The 19,900-nt window shown below is 33.9% G+C and overlaps 1 protein-coding gene across 3 annotated transcripts in view; it reads left to right on the top strand.

The window, feature by feature from the left end:
* Nucleotides 1–9,938, top strand: part of Cadm2 (cell adhesion molecule 2) — a 919,117-nt gene extending 909,179 nt beyond the window's left edge. For all 3 annotated transcript variants that reach the window (XM_051150131.1, XM_051150132.1, XM_051150130.1), the window contains 2 exons: nt 5,687–5,812; nt 7,280–9,938. In XM_051150131.1, coding sequence (XP_051006088.1) covers nt 5,687–5,812; nt 7,280–7,398 — 245 coding nt within the window. In that variant the 3' untranslated portion in view covers nt 7,399–9,938. The remainder of the gene's footprint in view (nt 1–5,686; nt 5,813–7,279) is intronic.
* The last annotated feature ends 9,962 nt before the right edge of the window (nt 9,939–19,900 follow it).

The following is a 19,900-nucleotide window of genomic DNA, read 5'->3' as shown; positions in this document are numbered from 1 at the left end:
GAATTTAGTGATCTTACATGTCATTTCGTATGTTTCCTTTTAGAATATGTTATGAAGAATCAACAAAAAAGTCATTTAACTAAATGAAGCTAAGCGTAAAAGAGTTTATACATATAGCGTCCATTTTTCCACCCATCTATGTATTGACAGGTGGGAATGAATAATAATATGACATGGTAAAGTCTAGTGGAGTTTACTTACTCCCATGCAGAAAGTCATGAGTTAACACTTGAAAATAAATAATGATCTTTTAGGGTAGGTGGTATATTTATTTGAATAATAATGTAAACTTAGCTATCTGTAAAGAACTTCTGCAGGCTACACTTCACCCTTTATTTCTTTGACAGTAAGAGATGAAGGGAAGGCTATATCAGACATTCTTACTAGGATTTAGCCATTTAAATCATGCATCATCCCTGAATTGCTCAGATGGTACTTATCTGATCCTCAATCACTTTTTTTTTTAGTTGCTAAGAATAGAAATTAAGTAAAGACTTTTAGTTCTAACAGATAATAGTGAAATAGAAAGCACATCCAACAATGCATAGTGAATGTCAATTATTTAAGATATTTTTGCCAATAGAGATGCAGAGAAGCTCTGTTTCTAAATTATCATTAGAATATTAAAAGTACCAGGCTACATCTGTATTTCTTTCCTTGATGAGATGAAAGCTATAATGTTTTGCATAAATTATAAAGATGATTAGAGTAAAATAATTATTACTGCTGTGGAAGACTTTGCCCAAAATTTATAAGGTATACATAACTCATAAGAAACCAAGTGATAATATAAATGCAATAATGAGTCCAGGCAGTGGTGGTGCACACATTTGATCCCAGCACTCGGGAGGCAGAGACAACCTCTCTGTGAATTTGAGGCCAACCTGGTCTTCAAAGTGAATGAAGGACAGCCAAGGCCACACAGAGAAATCTTGGCTCAAAAACCAAGCCAAACAAACAAACAAACAAACAAGAATAAATAAATGCAGTGATGAATATTTAAATTTAAACTATTTTTCAAACTTTATAATAGAATGCCAGGGAGACACATTGGCCAATGAGGTTGCTATCAGGCAAGTATTAAGCCATTTGTGACTTAAATCTCTGAATGTCATGGAAAGAAACTGGCTGTGGTGGTATATGCTTGCCATCCCCAAAAGGCGATGGTGGAGACAGGAAGATCACCACAGGTTATGGGTCAGACAATTTATTAATCTATGAGTTGCAGATCTCAGTGGGAGATCCAGCTTCAAAACACAAAGAAGAATGTGATTGTGGAAAGATGTACAATTTTACGGCTTTTCTGTCACTATGCACTCACATGTGCATCTATACAGACATGAAAGTACTCCCATATCTGCATGCACAATGCGCAAAATAAACAGTAATCACTTAAATTATATCTTCTTAATGATCACAAATTAACCTAGAAGAGGGATAACTCTGGAATCTGATGAGTTAAGGATGAAATGGAGATTTAAAGTTCTTGTCTAGGATGTACTAATACAGTGAATTAATCCTAGCATGGGGGGGGCGCTAAAATTTAGTTAAAAAATAAATGTGCACTGGTATAGGAAAATGCTTCAATCAGTAAGTGCCTCCTGTACAAATGGAAGATCTGAGTTCACATTCCTATCACTTGTGTAAATAAGGCACCATGGCAACCACCTAATGAGCATAACAAATAGGAGCTCATTAGCCAAACAGCCTATGGACAATAATGACAACAAACAGCATGTTAATTTTGAAGACCCCAGAACCAACACCTGAAAAGGAATGAGCCAATTCATAGTTTTCTTTTTGGCTGTAGTTGATCCATTTGGTTCCTGTCATTGTATAGAGAACAAACTTTCATATGTCCTCCCTCACTTTGGCCTGTGGGACTATAAGCATGGAAAGCAAGCATTAGAAGAGCACTTTACTTTTGCCTAATATTTCCAACCCTCATGTCTACAATTTTTCCAAAACTAACTATAGAATAGATTCAGTTCTTTACAATGAGGAGTATGCATCTGTACATTAAGGAAGTTGAATATATGTGGCATTTTGTTGTGGATAAGCATCAGGCTCTCTAAAGAAAATTTGATTCTAAGATAATTTAATAATTCAGAATAGCTGTGTTTTTCACTGTTTGCATCATGCGAACAATAGCTGTTTTAGCACCAGAATAAATCTGGAATGATTCTGTTTTCTTTTTTATTGTTTTTCCTTTTTAAGCAAGATGCATGAGACTTACACTGATCAAATTCAGCAAGCGCCACTAGGAGATGTGAAGGGTATCAGGGTATTATAGTGAGAGCTAGAAGCAAAAGTAATAATGGACCTACCCACGGCCATTAGTAGAAGAATTAACCAGGAGGACAAGAAGAAGAAAGATTGTTACATTCGTGATATCCTTTCCCTTTCATGGAGATTTTCGTACCCATGACTAAAGTTTACTTATTTCTGACCAAGGAGCAGGGAAGCAACATGTTTATCCCAGTGCTATAAAGAGACCCCTTTGTCTCTTAAGAAGGAAGTCCAAAGACTCAACAATTTCTCTCAGTGTCATACAGAGACCACCCCTCGCCCCCGCAAGTGCCTTGTCTTAAAGAGAAAAGGTTAAATTTTCTCAGGTTCTCAAAAATAACCTGACTAAGGAGTCTAACCAGGCTTGGGAAGCACAGTTCTCTAAATGCCCCAGGTGTGTTTCTTTTTGAGCACTGAGTCCCTTTAGGTTTTTATCCACCATAACTATGGCTAAAGTTCTAACTCAGTGAAACCCATGAGTCCTGCCCATGCCAGCATGAGAATGGTAATATGAATGGCTTGCTTTGAGGAGGTAGGATGGAGGGAACACAGAAATCTCTATTTAGATGCTCCCTGTCATCTTCTCCATTGTAGATGAACACCTTCAATATAACAAAGAGGAGGATGCAAAGAAGTAGGTCCTCTAGTGCAAACAATTCAGAAGATGCACACTTGGCTAAGCCACTAATGCAAGCAAGCCAGGTTGTCTCTGGGATCTGTAAATATCCTCAACCTCCAGTCCTAGAATGAATCTGCTCTGTATGGCTACAGGCATCTGAATAGGGGCAACTGGTTAATGAGTATCTTGGTATTGGGGCCTATATGCTTCTTTCTAAAAATGGTACCTCTAACATGGCATCAATTGAGCTAAGGTCACTGTGTCTACTAAGGGTGCTTGTAACAAATTATGTTCATAAATTTGTGCAGATTACATATAAGAGCTGAATGGAAGCCACTCATGACAGCATGTCAGACTAGTGTCAGAAGATCTCCGGCTTTGACGATACTGTTTCCTCTTTGTTTTCCACCTGTAAGATCCTAGTCCATGATCGCATTAGAAGTAGGTAATTGAAACTATGACCTCCATCCACAGTACTCAGCTTTTATATTCCATTTCTTCCTTTTACCTGCTTTAGGGCTCTAGAGGTTGTTTGAAGTTTTACACACCGGCTGTTACTCTTGTCTGGATGCAATTCTTAGACAGGACACTGGTTCCATTAAATATCACACTCCTAAATCAATATGTCAGATACATGTCTCTACAACCACTTTTTGAGATTCTGAAAGCATTTGTGCCAACCATAACTTGTTTGTTGCCTGTCTTCTTGCTCTGCAACCTGCCTCTACAGTATAAGAAACCACCACATGAGGATCTTTGCAAGAAGACAGTTGGAAAGAGGCTGGTTCGCTTATTTGACCTTTCTGTAGAGATAAGCCTTAGTGTACTTTCTTACTCAGAATTTCATTGAGTTTTGTTCCTTGTTATGTGAATTTCATCAATGGTAATTTTCAATCATGAGTGTTTACTGTTCTATCTCTTTCCAATAAATCATATTAATATCAGAATATAAAAGGTTCTTGGTAATCATTTCCAATCATTGTTTATGAAAACTGCAAATATTCTGGGTATATTCCAAGGAGTGGAATAGCTGGATCTTGAGGAAGCCCTATTCCCATTTTTCTGAGATAGCACCAGATAGATTTCCAAAGTGGCTGTACTAGTTTGCATTCCCACCAGCAATGAAGGAGTGTTCCTCTCTCCCCACATCCTCGCCAGCATGTGGTGTCACTTGAATTTTTTATCTTAGCCATTCTGATGGGTGTAAGATGGAATCTCAGAGTTGTTTTGATTCCATTTCCCTGATGACTAAGGAGGTTGAGCATTTCTTTAAGTGTTTCTCAGCCATTTGATATTCCTCTGTTGAGAATTCTTTGTTTAGTTCCAAGCCCCATTTCTCAATTGGGTTATTCTCTGTTTAGTTCCAAGCCCCATTTCTCAAATGGGTTATTTGGTTTGGTGGTGTTTAATTTCTTGAGTTCTTTATATATTTTGGATATTAGACCTTTGTCAGATCTAATATCCAAGGGGCATGTCCCACGAAAACCTTCACTTACCAGGAAACTGGGACAGAGGGGAGGACATCCTATTGGGACTCTAAATGAGAGAAGCATGGGAGAATAGTAAAGTAGAAGGATCCAGAGGGTCCTAGAAACCTACAAGTAGAACATTATGATAGGCAGATTTGGGCCCAGGGGTCCCGCTCAAACTAAGGCACCAGCCAAGGACAATACAGATCTAGCCAATGGTCAGAACATTCTCTACAGTTGAGTGGAGAGTGGGATATGACTTTCTCATGTACTCTGGTGCTTCACATTTGACCATGGCCCCTGGAGGGGGAGACCTGGTGGCATTCAGAGGAAGGACAGCAGGTTGCCAAGAAGAGACTTGATACCCTATGAGCCTATACAGGGGAGGTAATCCCCCTCAGGAACAGTCGTAGGTGAGGGGAATAATGGGAAAATGGGAGGGAGGGAAGAATGGGAGGATACAAGGGATGGGATAAACATTGAGATGTAACAAGAATAAATTAATAAAAAAATTTAAAAAAAGAAAACTGCAAATATGATGAGCATTCAATTCTCAATGGAGTTTATTCATCTTTCACCTTCTGTCAATAGTTCATAGTGTTGTAACCCTGTCACCAAAGTATATTACTGTTTTTCATCAAACATGCAGTGTCTTCTCCAAAATATTTCTGCTTTCTTCGCCTTGTTTCCTCTGATGAGATTATTTGTTATGGATATCTGGATTTTAAAAATTGAGTTCCAAAATATTTCTGTCATATTTCTTGTAAGATTATTTTAGAGCATGCATCAATTTTCATAGCTCTAGATATTATTTGTTTAATAATAGATATCAAATTGTAATATATTAATCTCAAATTTTTCATTGGTATAATCTTATTTTAAATTTGTACATTTAAATTTTCTACATTGTGTATTAACATACAAATATATATGTATATATGTATGTGTGTGTGTGCGTGTGTGTATGTGTATGTGTATATGTATGGATTCACATATAAATAAATGCTTTCAAGTCTAAATCCTAAATAAAATCATGGAACTTTGAAAGTTTGTATTTTATTCATGCTGTCTTTTCCTTAAAACATAAGCTCAATGGTAAAAGTCATATGTGTTCAATCTTGAACTCTCCAGTGTTTCTGCTGTAGTCACACAACCAATACTTTTGACTGAATGGTTGGTATAATATACATCAAAGCAATTTCATTTAGATAGAAATATGCCATTTCAAAATGAGCCATCCTATTTACAGATATGTGTTGAAGGAGTAAATAACAGACTGACTGAAGCAGCAATCTTTGTTCGCTTGCAGATCCTAATTCTCTGGCTGGCCAGAATGGCCCTGATCATGCCCTCATAGGCGGAATAGTGGCTGTAGTTGTATTTGTCACACTGTGCTCCATATTTCTGCTTGGCCGATATCTGGCAAGACATAAAGGTGAGTCATGGTTAAGGGGAGTTTTCTTAGTTTCTTTTAAATCTTGCAAATACTAATTCATTCTAAAATCTTATAGATGTATGAATTTTTCCTGTGAGTGGAGGCAGGGATACAGACAGGAAGACGGATTTGGAGATGAAAGTCCTAAGTTAATTCGGGGAAGTGATAACCATTGTTATCATCATCAAATGATTTAACATTGATTTTATTAATGCTACTTTAAGGGAAATGCCATGCTATCTTTTACAGCGGAAAAAAAATTTATGTATTTATATAAACAAAGCCACAAACCATCAACCAGACATTTCCAGTCAGAGTTTCATGCTAGAGGGCTCCTCCTGCTAGGCACTGGCTCTCTCAGAAAACTTTAGCCATTGTCTAAACGTTATTTTACTGCACCAATCTAGTTCAGAGTAAAAAAAAAAAAAAAAAAAAAACTGAATGAGAACAAAAGTAAAAGAAAAGTAATATATTTGTAAAAATAACGTTCAACTCCTAAGTATTTGATTAAAAGTTTTGTTCATATATGTAGCCTTATAAGTCAGGAAATAATTTTTAACCAAAATAATTTTTTTTCTTTTTTAAATATATTTTACTAAGTTATTCATATTACATCTCAATTGTTATCACATCCCTTGTATCCTCTATTCCTCCCTCCCTCCCATTTTCCCCTTACTCCCCTCCCCTATGACTGTGACTGAGGGGGACCCCCTCCCCCTGTATATGCTCATAGGGTATCAAGTCTCTTCTTGGTAGCCTGCTATCCTTCCTCTGAGTGCCACCAGGCCTCCCCATCCAGGGCACATGGTCAAATATGGGTACCAGAGTTCATGTGAAAGTCAGACCCCACTCTCCACTTAAGTGTGGAGAATGTCCTGTTATAAATTTTATTTTTTGTTATAGTCAAATGTAAACATTATTGACAGATCTCAGTGTCATTTTTTATGCTTATGAGTTTTTGGCCAATACAAACCATACTCCACTTTAATCTGAGCGGTTTTGTTTTGTTTTGGTGCCTTTGGTCTTACTGGTTTCTATGTTTAGTTTTAGCTTGTTTTGGTTGTTTTGGTAGCTCATATTTGAATAAACAAGAAAAATAATGGTAAATATTTACAATTTCCAGTAACATCATGCATTTTAATAAAGGACCCTGATTGGTTCAGCTGAATTTTCTTTAAGGTCTTATCAATTAATAAGTCAATCAATCAGTCATTAAAGAAGTAAAGATTACACAGTCATTTCAGCCTCACTCTTCTCTATAAATAAATGCTGCACAGTTTCACTTGAAATACTTTCCTCAAAATGAAAAAAAAAAAAGGATAGAATTTTAGAAATTTGAGTGAGTGTGGCTCATAATTTCCCAGGATATTGTCCAATACACAAAAATATATGCTGTAATGTATTCTTAATGCTAGTTATTTTGTTAGACTCCCAGAACTAACATCCACCTTCTTCCCATATCCACAGGAACGTATCTAACAAATGAAGCTAAGGGCGCTGAAGATGCACCAGATGCTGACACGGCTATTATCAATGCTGAAGGCAGCCAAGTCAATGCTGAAGAGAAAAAAGAGTATTTCATTTAAAATTCAGGCCACAAGTTCTGAGTTTTACCTACAAGGCTGACTGCTGGAGAAAACTGGCAATCATCTTTCAGAAATCATTCCAACCACCTTCTACTACTTTTATTAACACCCATACTGTACTGCTTTCAGTAGCCAGTGTAAACCAACAATCAGCAGTTGAAAGCATCACTCTTTAATTACTGTACCATCCATAATGCAGGACATTTCTTATTGCCTAAATTTTACACCATTGCTCTTTTAACATACAGTGCTTGAATATACAGCCTTAACAATGTTAATCATTTCACTGGATCATGATATTGAGTTGTTTTATACATTGAAGAAAACGTATGCAGAGCCCCACCCCTACATTTGTTTTCCTTTAAGTCATAGACTTTATTGGTTTGCATTGGACAGTTTTCACGATTCACACAATTAGGTGATGACCTAATGTGCTTAAGTTTAATCGAAGATTAGAGGTTTACAAACAATGTTTTCTACCTGTCTATCTTCAAAGATAACATGTTGTGGAAACATATGCCCTAGAAAACACAAACTGAAAACACTGTAGTGTAGTTTCTGGAATGTTTGAGATTATACTGGCAATACTGTATCAAGTTGCTATTTTAAAATTTAGTGTTTGATACAGGCACCATGTGTATGAATTATAATCATGACATGACACCTTATATTATTATATAGATCCTACCATTAGGTTATTGTAGCTTCATTTACCAATAAATTATTACAAACATTTAACTGCTTTGGGAATCATAAAGATTTCATTCATTTCTCTATTTGAATCTATAATTTATTTTCTCCATAAGGATTCACCTGCCTAAACAAAACTGAAGTAGGGCACAATTTTGAGACATTTTAGTATCTGTATATAGTGCATATAATAAATCCAATTAAACATTATTTGATACATATTTAACTTTTTTGGCTGTAGGTTATTCAGTCATAAGTATGCATTTTCTAATGTCCATTATATCCCTTTAGATATTACTTAAACTGATATTATAAGTAGGTAACATGTATTAGTATTTTTGTCTGTATGTCCTAGCACTGTCAACAACAAATTTTTCTAGTTCTTGTTAATTTTTATTTGTTATAAAATGGAAGCACAACGTTACAAGGAAAGGAAATTTTAAGCTAACAACCAGTGCACAGCCTCAGGTTTTAAATCACAACCACAGTTGAATAATAACCTACAAAATAAAGTCTTAGTTTGGTTTTTAAAAAACACATTTTAATTTGGCAGGTTCAGGGCTGCTTAACTATGTTGATTTGCCAAAAGGGAAGTGTTTAAGATATGTTTTCTGTATAAATGAACTAATTCTTTATATTAAATTCCTGTCTATGCATTCTGTGAGGTACAAACTTATGAAACAGTGAGTGAGAGAAAATCCCTGCCATGCTCTTAATTCCAAGGTGAAAGTCTTTTTCTCTGGATTATTTTGAAATTTTGTTGTATTGAACTATTATGAACTTCTGTAATCTTAAATATGACACAGAGTCAATATAACGTCTTATTTCTTTGAGTGAAATATAATATTGATAGAATAATTTTTATTAAATTTATTAGAAGCTAAAAAATGAAAATACAACTAAATTAAAATTATTTTCCCATTTAAAAGCATTGCACCTTTAAGAAGAACACAAATATAATATGGTAGCTGTACTAGTACTGTTTAACAGCATGGTGGCCTAGAGTTGTAAAAATACCTTGGAATATATTTGGGGGGAAACAAGAATGGCTGAATACAACATCCTGTGTTAATAACAAATGAAAGACAAGGGTGCTGTATATTAGATTATTTATCAGAAAAGTATCAAACATTTAAGGACAATGTTAGACATTTTAAGTTTCTTTAATTGTGTAGCATTTATCTTGTTGATTTCTTACAAAAGAAAAAGGACGATGTCAGTCAAGCAGCACTTTTTCAAAATATTCAGAACATAAGTAATCTGATGTGGTTGAGTGTTAACATAATAAATCATATACAGTATGACATTTTAAGGAAATAAGTCTGCATTGATGTGATTGCATGCTTGTTTTTACAGTTCACTCCATACCATCTGTGAAAAAAAATGCAATAATATGTTAATATAGTATGGTAGTTTGAGAGAATCAGGTAGGTGCCTCTAGACACATTGAAACTAGAATAGGTCTATAAACTGCTCATATCTTTCAATGCATAATCTTTAGAAAGACTCCACACAGCAGAAGTTCATCCTGTTAGTACAAAATGGAAAGGTTCTTATTGCTAAGTATGTTGTATAACTGCATCATCAATTACTATTTAAAGCCTAATTTCAGGATACATTTACAAAATTGCTACTCTTCATCGATGCTGTATTTATATCCTTCTTCGTCTATATTCTACTTGGCTCCAACTGCTAAAAATGTTTCCTAAATAACACAAACCTTATTTATAGCACTGTAAAATTAGAAATCCAAAAAAGTTTGCATTTCAAGATTTTTGACTCTTTTAACCCTTCCTAGAAATACACAAATCCATTAGAATTTGTAAAAAGAATATCACTGGCAGACAAAACATTTGTGATCTCTAATCAAATGGTTTTCAGTTAAATGTAGGTAGTTTTAATTGAATGACATTTTCTGTCATGGAAAAAAGTGATGGAGTTATACTTTCCTGTATTGAATGGTTATTTGATTTTTCACTAAAGGAAATAAGGTATAAGAATTCTGGGCATTCTCCATTCCAGCAAACAATAAAAAAAAAAAGATTTCTAAATTGGACTCATGTCAACTGAGAAGCCTGAAATTTGCACAGTCGTATGCACATGGAGCCACTCTCTGTCTCTGCTAAGAGAGTTAAGTAGGTAGGGGACACAGTGGAAAGAGTGTGTGCACACACTCCTCAGAGACTATGAGCATCATTCATTACAAAAAGTTCCTCTCTGCCAGAAATGTTTACAGTGTACATTAACTGTCTTCCATCAGAAATATCTAACCAACTTTCTTCTTGTCTTCTTTTTCTTTTTGAATGTCCTGAGAAGAATGGTGACCAAAAGTATAAGAAAAAAGAAAAAGCTTACGAGTGCAATAGTAAAGACAAAACACATCACTGGAATATTGGTGTGTGTGTGTGTGTGTGTGTGTGTGTGTGTGTGTGTGTGTGTGTGTGTGTGTGTAAATGTGTGGATGTATTTAAGAGAAGAGAGATTCACACAAACACAGAGACAGAGATTCCAACATGTTTTCTTTTACCAGAAATTGAAAGAAGCAATTTAAGGAACCTAATATTGGGATTTAATCTAGAAACTGGATGATCTCGTTAAAGATGTTAGTCTTTCATAGAAACTCTACAATTAAAATAACAAATAGAGAAAGAAAAACAACTTTCCTGATTATGGCAAAGAAGCTAACACTTCATTTATTTCGCTTGGGTTTTTTTGTTTGTTGGTTTTGTAAAAATATAAATATTCCATGAAAAGACAGGCTCACTTGTAATTACGTACTCATGACTGTAACAGCATCGAGATTCCATATAGGCACATGTACAGCAGCTGTTTGACAGTAATGGCTCTTCCATGTAACGTAGCAGTAATTGTGTGATTTAGTGCCACTTATTGCAAAGTGTTACCAACAGGCACATTGGAAATGTTTTTCCTTCCTCACCCTTTGGACATAGGTATAATTTAAAAGATTAAAAAATGAGACTTCACACCTTTTTTCCAATTGTGGCAAAAACCAAGAATCTTCATGTTGTATGGTAACCAGCCCATAACTTTTTAAGTACCAGAAAACATTTGAAAATGTCCAATTTTATCTTCTTTAGCAAATGGTAGTCTATGACGGATACATAAAATGAAATGCCTAATCAGTGGTCACAACTGAAATAAATGCAAAACCTAAAGAAAATTACAGATGAGTAATGCTTTTTGTTAAGTGGCACAAAGTACACACTCAAAACTATGCAAAATATAGGTAACTACAGTGTGTGTACATGTATCTTGTACTAGCTGTGTATGGATGTTGGAAACCCATGTAATTATAATATGCATTTTGAATTCTGGGAAAGAGGAAATCTTAGTGTAGATAATATAATTTGTTTTGAAATACACATTGGCAATATTGAAATATACTCAGTGCAATATCTCTAATTCTATTGCTGGATACTTAATGCAAAGGGATTTAAAATTCTCTTGAAGAAGATCCAAGAGTTTGCTAACTCACCTCTCATGTGAATTAAAGCACTAACAACAGCAAGATATATATTTTTCTTACTTAATCACTGATGTGACAAAGGAAATTTGTTTGGTTTCGTGTTTAACATTACTGCAGAGAACAAAATGACATGGGTTTTAATCTTTGATTTATATCTAATCAAGTTTGACATTCTTAAACTTTCTTTGAAATGTATGTGTTTTAATAGATTGAAGCACTTTGATTATGAATACAAATTTATTCAAGGCACATAGGTTATATTAAGTAGTGAAAGTCACATATTTTAATGAAGAAGTTCTCTTTTCTGTACTTTTCTCTCCCCATCACATCCCAAACATGCCCTTTGCACTTCTATATGCCCTTCCAAAGGCAGTGGATTGAAAGTAGCAAGATAATATTGAAAGAGAGTTAAAGGGGACAGTATTATGAATGGGTTAACAAAATCATCAGCATTTTTATGTATTGAGATGACTATTGAATGCAATAGTTATTGGATATAGCTGGTAATTTCTCTGCCATGCATACCTACAATAATTCTTCTACCTCTCACTTTTAACATGGGCTATGATACTTCAGTATAAATAGAGGAAGTAACTATTTACAAGATATCCCAGGAAGCATTATCTTGGGGCTTTCATAGCAATGCACTCCCCACTCCCTGGGAAATCTCAAAAGCCAACTTCTTGTAGTGTATTCTATGGTGTATGGATATGCGTTTGTTTAGCTTCTTTATCATTAGCTGCATATAGGTAAAATATGAAACTTGGTGAGGACAGTTCTTTCCATGCCTAGTTAATATTTTGCTGTTATGTAACTGTACCTTTTTAAAAGTGATTTGATGGCAACATTTTGCAACCCAATCTGATATTTCATTTCCTTCTTTAAGTGTAACAGTTTCTTCAAATTCAATGTTGTATTTTAAGTACAAATCACGTGTACCATGTAATTTCTAGAAAAGTGTTATCTATATGAACAAAAGTTACGTTTATCAAAACTGTCTCCTTATGAACGAATAACCCCAATACTTCAAAGTGTTGCCTCAAAAACCCAGTTTTTCTGCCTAGGCATGATATAGCCTTTCAATGATGTGATTTAAATGTGTTAAAATTAAATGACATTTTATGAGCGTATTATCCTTTAGAAGTAGATTACATAAATTTATCAAATTATGATGATGAATCTATAAAATACGCTTAAAATTAAAGTAAGATGTTTTTATGTTATATGGTTTTGTTATAAATATTTTTACTTTTTACCATGTTTTCCATATATATGTATATATACATATAAATGTATATATATATCTATATATATGATATGTGTGATTATTTTGGAGAAAATGGGCCCAAATGCAAGAAAGATGTAAAGAAACCACTCTACCCCTTGGAAATATGTTGTATATTTCAAAGATATTACGTTAAAAGATAAGTGACAACTGCAGGGGCACAAGAAAAATCTAGCAGGGCTCAGCACTTAAGCACTTTTCCCACATCCAGGGTCAAAACAGTAAAAATTCCTACACGGACTTTTAAGTGCAGCATAAAATGCAGCATTACACGAACACACAGTACTGTCAAACCTCAAATGCTTTCTTTCTTTAGATGCTTTTCCTTGTACATGATCCTAGTAGACATGTTTTTATATTTGCTGATAGTGAAAGTCACGCGCAATAAAATATAACAGTTGAAAGCAGTGTCACTAATCGGTTAAAGACAAGTACACAATGTAAACAGTTGTTAGCTTTCTCCTCTTCGCTTTTCTCTGTGGTTCTGATGTGTTGGCTGAATGTCGCGAGTAGAGTGAAAGCAATCTAGAAGCTCTTCAAAGCTAGTAATATTGCTCCTTATAAATATGTAACATTTTAATCTTTTTACAAAGTTAGTTCGCTGTGCTCACTGTATGTATTGTAGTTTCAATGATGCAATTGAGTGGTGACCCAAGGACTTCTCTGTCTGGAATGGCATCTCTTTTCTTCACATTCAGTTCACATCAATATTTGTGAATTGTTGTTTAGCTTTTTATTCAACCATAAATATTTCTTGAAGAAAGCTCCATTCTTATCATAAATATTTCAGTGTGAATAACCTTGCAACAAGTTTGCCATGTTAAGAAAATTTAAAGACTTATCTCTGAAAACAGTGTCCAGAAATGCAGGTGTTCCCAGTAATGTAGCTCCAAAATAAAATGTTCTATTTATATGACAAGAAATCCATATCTTTTGGAAGGGTATACGTATGACAGCATTCAAATATATTCTGTGCTATAAAGATGCACCGAAATGAAACACAGGGCACAGAAATAAAACACAGTTATTGAACCTACTCTTATCACGAACATTTTTACAAAACAAAATGCATATTGTAATATTACGTACATGACACTTGCATGTTGATATGCCTATATACTTACAAAGTATTCAGTGTGTACTGAGTGGCATCACTTACAAAATTGCCTACAGGGTTCCCGTTTGCACTCCATTCTCAGTAAAGTCTCCTCAGAAAAAAATGTCTGATAAATATGGAAAAAATAAAATTTGAATTTTAGTTATCTGTTGAACATTACTGAACTTTTTCGTCATAAGTGTACTTGAGGCTTGAACACAGACATTGAAAAATAAACTTTCTTTTCTCCAGTGAAAGGTTACAAAAGATGTTGTGAAACACAGTCTGTTATGTCAAACACATTATATTAAACACATTTTCTCAATTGCATATCATTTTCATCTATTTTAGGTTTTCTCAATGACATACAATTTTGTAATTTTCTAAAGGAAAATTTTTTTAACATGAGAGCTAGTAAAATCTAAATGCTATCTTGCTGATACAACATTTATTCATTACTCCTTGAAATGTATGAACCTTGTAAAATGCTGGCTAAAGGTTAAAAAAGTGTCGCTGATGTAAAGAATTTTGCTTGAGATTGCCAACATTCAAAACTTTGTAAAGTAATTTTACATCCACTTATTTGTGTTTACTAATGTTGACTAGGAACAGAAGCAAAAATATCTAAAACAATTTCTTTTTATTTCCACACTCTAACCAACATATTTCAACTACCTAAGATAATGCAATTAACCATATATACATCCTGAGATTATAACAATAAGAATTGAGATAAGCTTTTAAATTTATGGAAGATTTTCTTTGTGTCTTTGGAAGTTCACTTACCATGAGGTATTTTGTAGTCTACTTTAAATAACAGATTTTGTTATACAGGGTAAGCCAAAGGCTGTACAAGAATTAGTGCCATTGGGTCTGATATTTGTGTTGGACCATGAAATATTCCATTAAAATTTGTCTGTAAATACAAGGCAAGATTCTGTATCTGGTTTGTTTTTATTAAATAAGATGTAATATTATTTCCATTTATATTTTTCCAACAAAAGAAGGCATGCAGTATTTGGAAAATTGAAACTTTATTAATGATTCAGGTTTCACATATCAAAAGGAAATGACATTTACAGGGAAATATTTGTAAATTGTTGGGGGTTTTTTGTTTTTGTTTTTTGTTTTGTTTTGTTTTGTTTTGTTTTGTGATAGCCAGCATAACCATCCATTGTATTCCAAAACAATAAGGCATGTAACAATCATGATTCCTAATGGATAATTTGCCATTTTGGCAAATTTAATTCTGATAATTTTTATGTCATTATTAATTCAAGTTATTATGTTGTTTATGTCGTTATTAATCCAACCAATAATTTATAATACAACGCACAATGAATATTTGTCCTTAACTCCATGAGAGCAGACTTTGCTGCATTAAAAAAAAATCAAAGATACTACACACACACACACACACACAGACACACACACACACACAGAGCATGCTTTGAAACCAAAACATTCTAGGAACTTTTTAATTTCTGAAAAGTATTTTAACCATATTGCTATGTAAAATTTTAGATATTTACATGTTCCTAGATTATTCAAAACTTGAAAAATTAGAACTAGAAACATAATTCTAAAATTACAGTTAAATGCCATTCAATACTATTTTAGGTTGCATATTATTTAACCAAAAGCTTACCTAAACACACTTTGGGTGACTTCACCAGCAAACTTGTCTCTGTCATTTTTCTCGTGTTGGAAGTTGCACTTCTGTCTATTCAGATAATTAATTTTATTCCTTCTCAAGTCTCTGATGGAGTTGAAGTCTAGCTTGTTTAGTTTTATAACTAAGTTTAGTCGTTCTGGGGTTAAGATGTTTTTAGCTCTAGATACATGTTTTAAGTTGATAGAAATGAGATATGAAAGATACTGATTTCCATTGAGAATTTTAGACTCACCAAGTTAGGAAAGATGTTTCCTTCAAGGTTGACAAATACAAACAGCCAGAACACTAAGACTGTAACAATATAATTCCTGATTGTTCAGAGGTTCTTTTTGATGTAGGCAGTTTATTTTATATGTGTGTAATAATATAATTGTATATGTAAAATAATTAATAATAATAATAATAAAAGAATACCACCAACAAAAACACTTTCCATAAGCCAAATTAGTCTACATGATATACAAAAATAGATGAATAGATTACTTTATGCTTTGATCTCCCAAACTCATTAATACAATAAGATTATTCTACAAACAATAGTTATGTTACCCATTTTTTATATTCTTATATTGGGTGTAAAAGTAGATAAATTCAGTAGTAAAAAAGTATATATTGAAATAATTCTCATAATTAAGAAAACTAAGAAGCAAGAATATATTTATCTTTCAAACATTATATGTAATCTTAAATACACTTAGCATTTTTCTACTGGCTTCTTAGGCTAACTTTTAAAATAGATCATATTAATAAGAACTTTATTGTAGTAATAAATTGTGGCCATTATCATAATTAGATTAAAGATACTATTTAAAGCCTGAACACATATATCCTGAACATAATTACAGAAATCTTATTTTATATTTATATATTGTAAATATCTATATTATTCCAAATATGGGTCCCTCACTGAACTCATATTTACAATATATTTGTACATACATACATACATATATATATATGTGTGTGTATATATATATATATAACAGATGAAGGATTTCAGAAATACTATGTTGACATGTGGAGTGGTACATACCTATTTTAAATATAGAGGATAGTGTATCTAGACTTTAAGTACAGTCCAGGGAACCCACTGACTCCAGGCTCAAAGGAAGGAGAAAAGAAGAGGAAAGAGATGAAAGGAAAACAAAGGACAAGTCCCTGTCATGTGACTCAGAGTTGGCCTACAATAGCAAACACTCTAGGCACTGTTAGCTCTATAGACACTGCTAGTAACAGCATGATACCCTGACAGTATGAAAATCATCTGAAGACCTGCAAACATAACTAATGAACCTGAGAAGTAAACACTGTAACTTTCTCACCTCCAAATCGAGAGCATCAAAATATGAATGTTTTTTGGCATATAAGGAAATAAAAAGATGATAAATATCTAAAGATAAGTTGGACCAATTTTTGTCATTTTACCAAAGAATAGGAATACATTTTAACATTTTTCTAATAAGACAAGAGACATTTGTGAAACTTGACCTCACAGTGTCCAAGATTCAACAGGCCTTTCTCCATAAGACAAGGGTGTAGTCATCTAAAGACTTCAATTTTTACTAAACAGCCGAACAACTGAATATTTATTTGCTTCAAAATGTATCCTCTGATCTCCGATTTTGACATAAAAACATGTAATGTTCAATTTTGCAGTTCATATTATTAAAAATATCTCTAATCCATTCTCTCAAGGAATGTCTTGTTCCTAAGCACTAAATAACACAGGAACTACCACGTCTGCTCCAGAATCCATCAAGACTAAGAGAAAGCAGCTGGTGTTTTAAATCAGATTTTGGTGGTAGGCTTCCCTGCTAAACTGATTAAAGGTCTTAAAAAGCAGGTAGTATTTTACATGAAATTGAAACAAATCCATAAGTCTCACACGAACTCCAGAATAAAACTCTTCTTTACCTTTGCACTACACATCAAGCCTTCAAGCTCTGTAAACATATTTTTTGGCCTCTTTTGTGTGTGACTGCCATCTTGATCCCCACACTGGGTACTAATTTCTGTTTCCCTCAAATATCTATTACTTTCCCAGAGACAAACTAGAAACGTAATTTTCCCATTCGAGTATACTTTTGAAAAGATCCTTGAAGCTAGTATCACACCTTAGTAATGAGCACACTTAAGTTAAAGGTCAGGTGGCCATTCAGTGGGGATGGAGGGTTAAAATATGGATCCACCAGCTCAAGTACACAGGTTCCGTACTGTGTAATTTGACCACAGGAAGCACACATAATGCCATTCTCCTTTACCCAGTGTTGTTTATAGAATATTCCTAGCAGAGTTTTTCAGACATAGAATTCATCTATATTACTAGAAATTGAGAGTGACAATTTTTAAAACTTTTATTCTTCTGTTATAAATTGTCATCACTAATGAATGAATAAGAAACCACTGTGGTATATTTTGAATGAGTCCTTGGAAAGGATAACAGGGCATTTTGAAAGTAGCATAATTTCTTAAGGTGATAACTAAATGATTGGGCTGAGGGGGTTTCTAGAAAACATTAAACTAAAAAAATAACTCCGGAAGTTACTTTGTAGTTATAACCTTGAGTCAGGTATTACTATGTTGCCAAGGATCTTGAGCTTGTTAGCTAATGCTCCGGCTTCAAATACTTGTGATTTTTCAACTGGGTCTCATAGGCCCTTCTGAAATTTTAGGTCTACATGTAAAAAGACACACTAATTGAGTCTATGATCCAGTATTTACCATCTGAGTTGATCTCATAAACAGTGATTAGGAATAATCATAGGATCTCACAGTCTAACTGAGACTCCGTTCATGGACTTAATGCCTGCAAGTGACCATCTTGAAAGTTGTAATTTTACCTCTTTTGTAATAGATGTCTGATTAGCCAACAAGGTCTATTCTGAGGGATTCCATTCAAGGGTTATTCTGCTCCTCACCATCTCTTTTTCATTAGTGTGTATTCTATTCATGACTAGCGAACAGAGTCACTCAGTGAAGTCTGCTTAAATATGAGAGGGTTGGTATCATTATACACTATTCCCAGAAGTAAAAAAAAAAAAAATAGAGCCTGGATTTTGTGAAGATCTTTACTTTGTAAGTAACTTTATATCCATAATAATTCAATATTAACTAACAAGAGGAAGTAAGCAAAATCTCAACAAAGAATGAAAAGTTGAGAGAAATCAGAGAATTACTCTGCAAGAAAGCAAAGGTCACTTTTTCTGAGTTTTGAAGAAAGTATGTCAATTTTCATTCTCCTTTGATCTCACAAAGTATGTTTTCTGGCATGACAAGATAATAATCTATGGTTTTCAAAATTGCATTCAAACATGCATCCATTAGTGCCTGGATTGGGTGGATGAAGAGTAGGATACAACTAGCTTCCTCTTCCTCCCTCTCCTCTTCTTGGTTTGTTTGTTTGCTTGGTGTTGAATTGGTTACCATTTTGTAAATCTCTCCTCTTCTCTATTTAGCAAAAGACACCTAAAGGATAGTATTGATTCAGGACAAGAGTTACCTTGGACACTTTAACTTTCATTTTCTTCTTTTGTGCTCTAACCCTAGCATGAGCAACAAAACAATTAAAAAATGAGCAATGGGCAATAGACTTCTTCTTTTAAAAGTAGATAATCAAGATGGCATGTAAATAAATAGTCAAATGCTATTTAATATAGCTCATGTAAGTATCTGTTAGAAATTACTAAATATTCTAACAGGAAATCAGTTTAGTGTATCACTATGGACAGGGTTAAATAAAAATAGCAATACAAAAATAATAAACTTAAAAATATGATTCAGGTCAGCAAAATACCTCAGCAAGAAAGAGCACCCCACATTAAGTGTGCCAACCAAAGTACAATCTACAAGACATTACTACATGGCCAAGGGAAAAAGAGACTCAAACTTATTCTCTGATCTCTACACAAAAGCGTCACATAAGCACACACACACACACACACACACACACACACACACACACACACACACACACACACATGCACATACACGTACACACTGGCACACACACACACACACAAACTAAATGAAAATTTAACTTTGTTTTACCAAAAAGGAAAGATATGGTATACTGCGGAATAAGCCTTTAAAATAAACACATCAATAATAAATAGGGCTCTACTTAGGGTTATACCTTAACATGAAAAACGTTCCGGCCCTGGATCTCATCCCTGAAAATAGAACAGTTATGAAATGTAGTTTAAAAATAAACAACAAAGAGTAAGGAAACATGATTGTTTCCCTTGATTGTTGGAGTCAGTTGGAACTCCA

Source organism: Acomys russatus, chromosome 8 (genome assembly GCF_903995435.1).
Source record: "Acomys russatus chromosome 8, mAcoRus1.1, whole genome shotgun sequence".
In the NCBI taxonomy this organism is placed as follows: Eukaryota; Metazoa; Chordata; class Mammalia; order Rodentia; family Muridae; genus Acomys; species Acomys russatus.
This window is presented reverse-complemented; position numbering and strand designations above follow the sequence as displayed.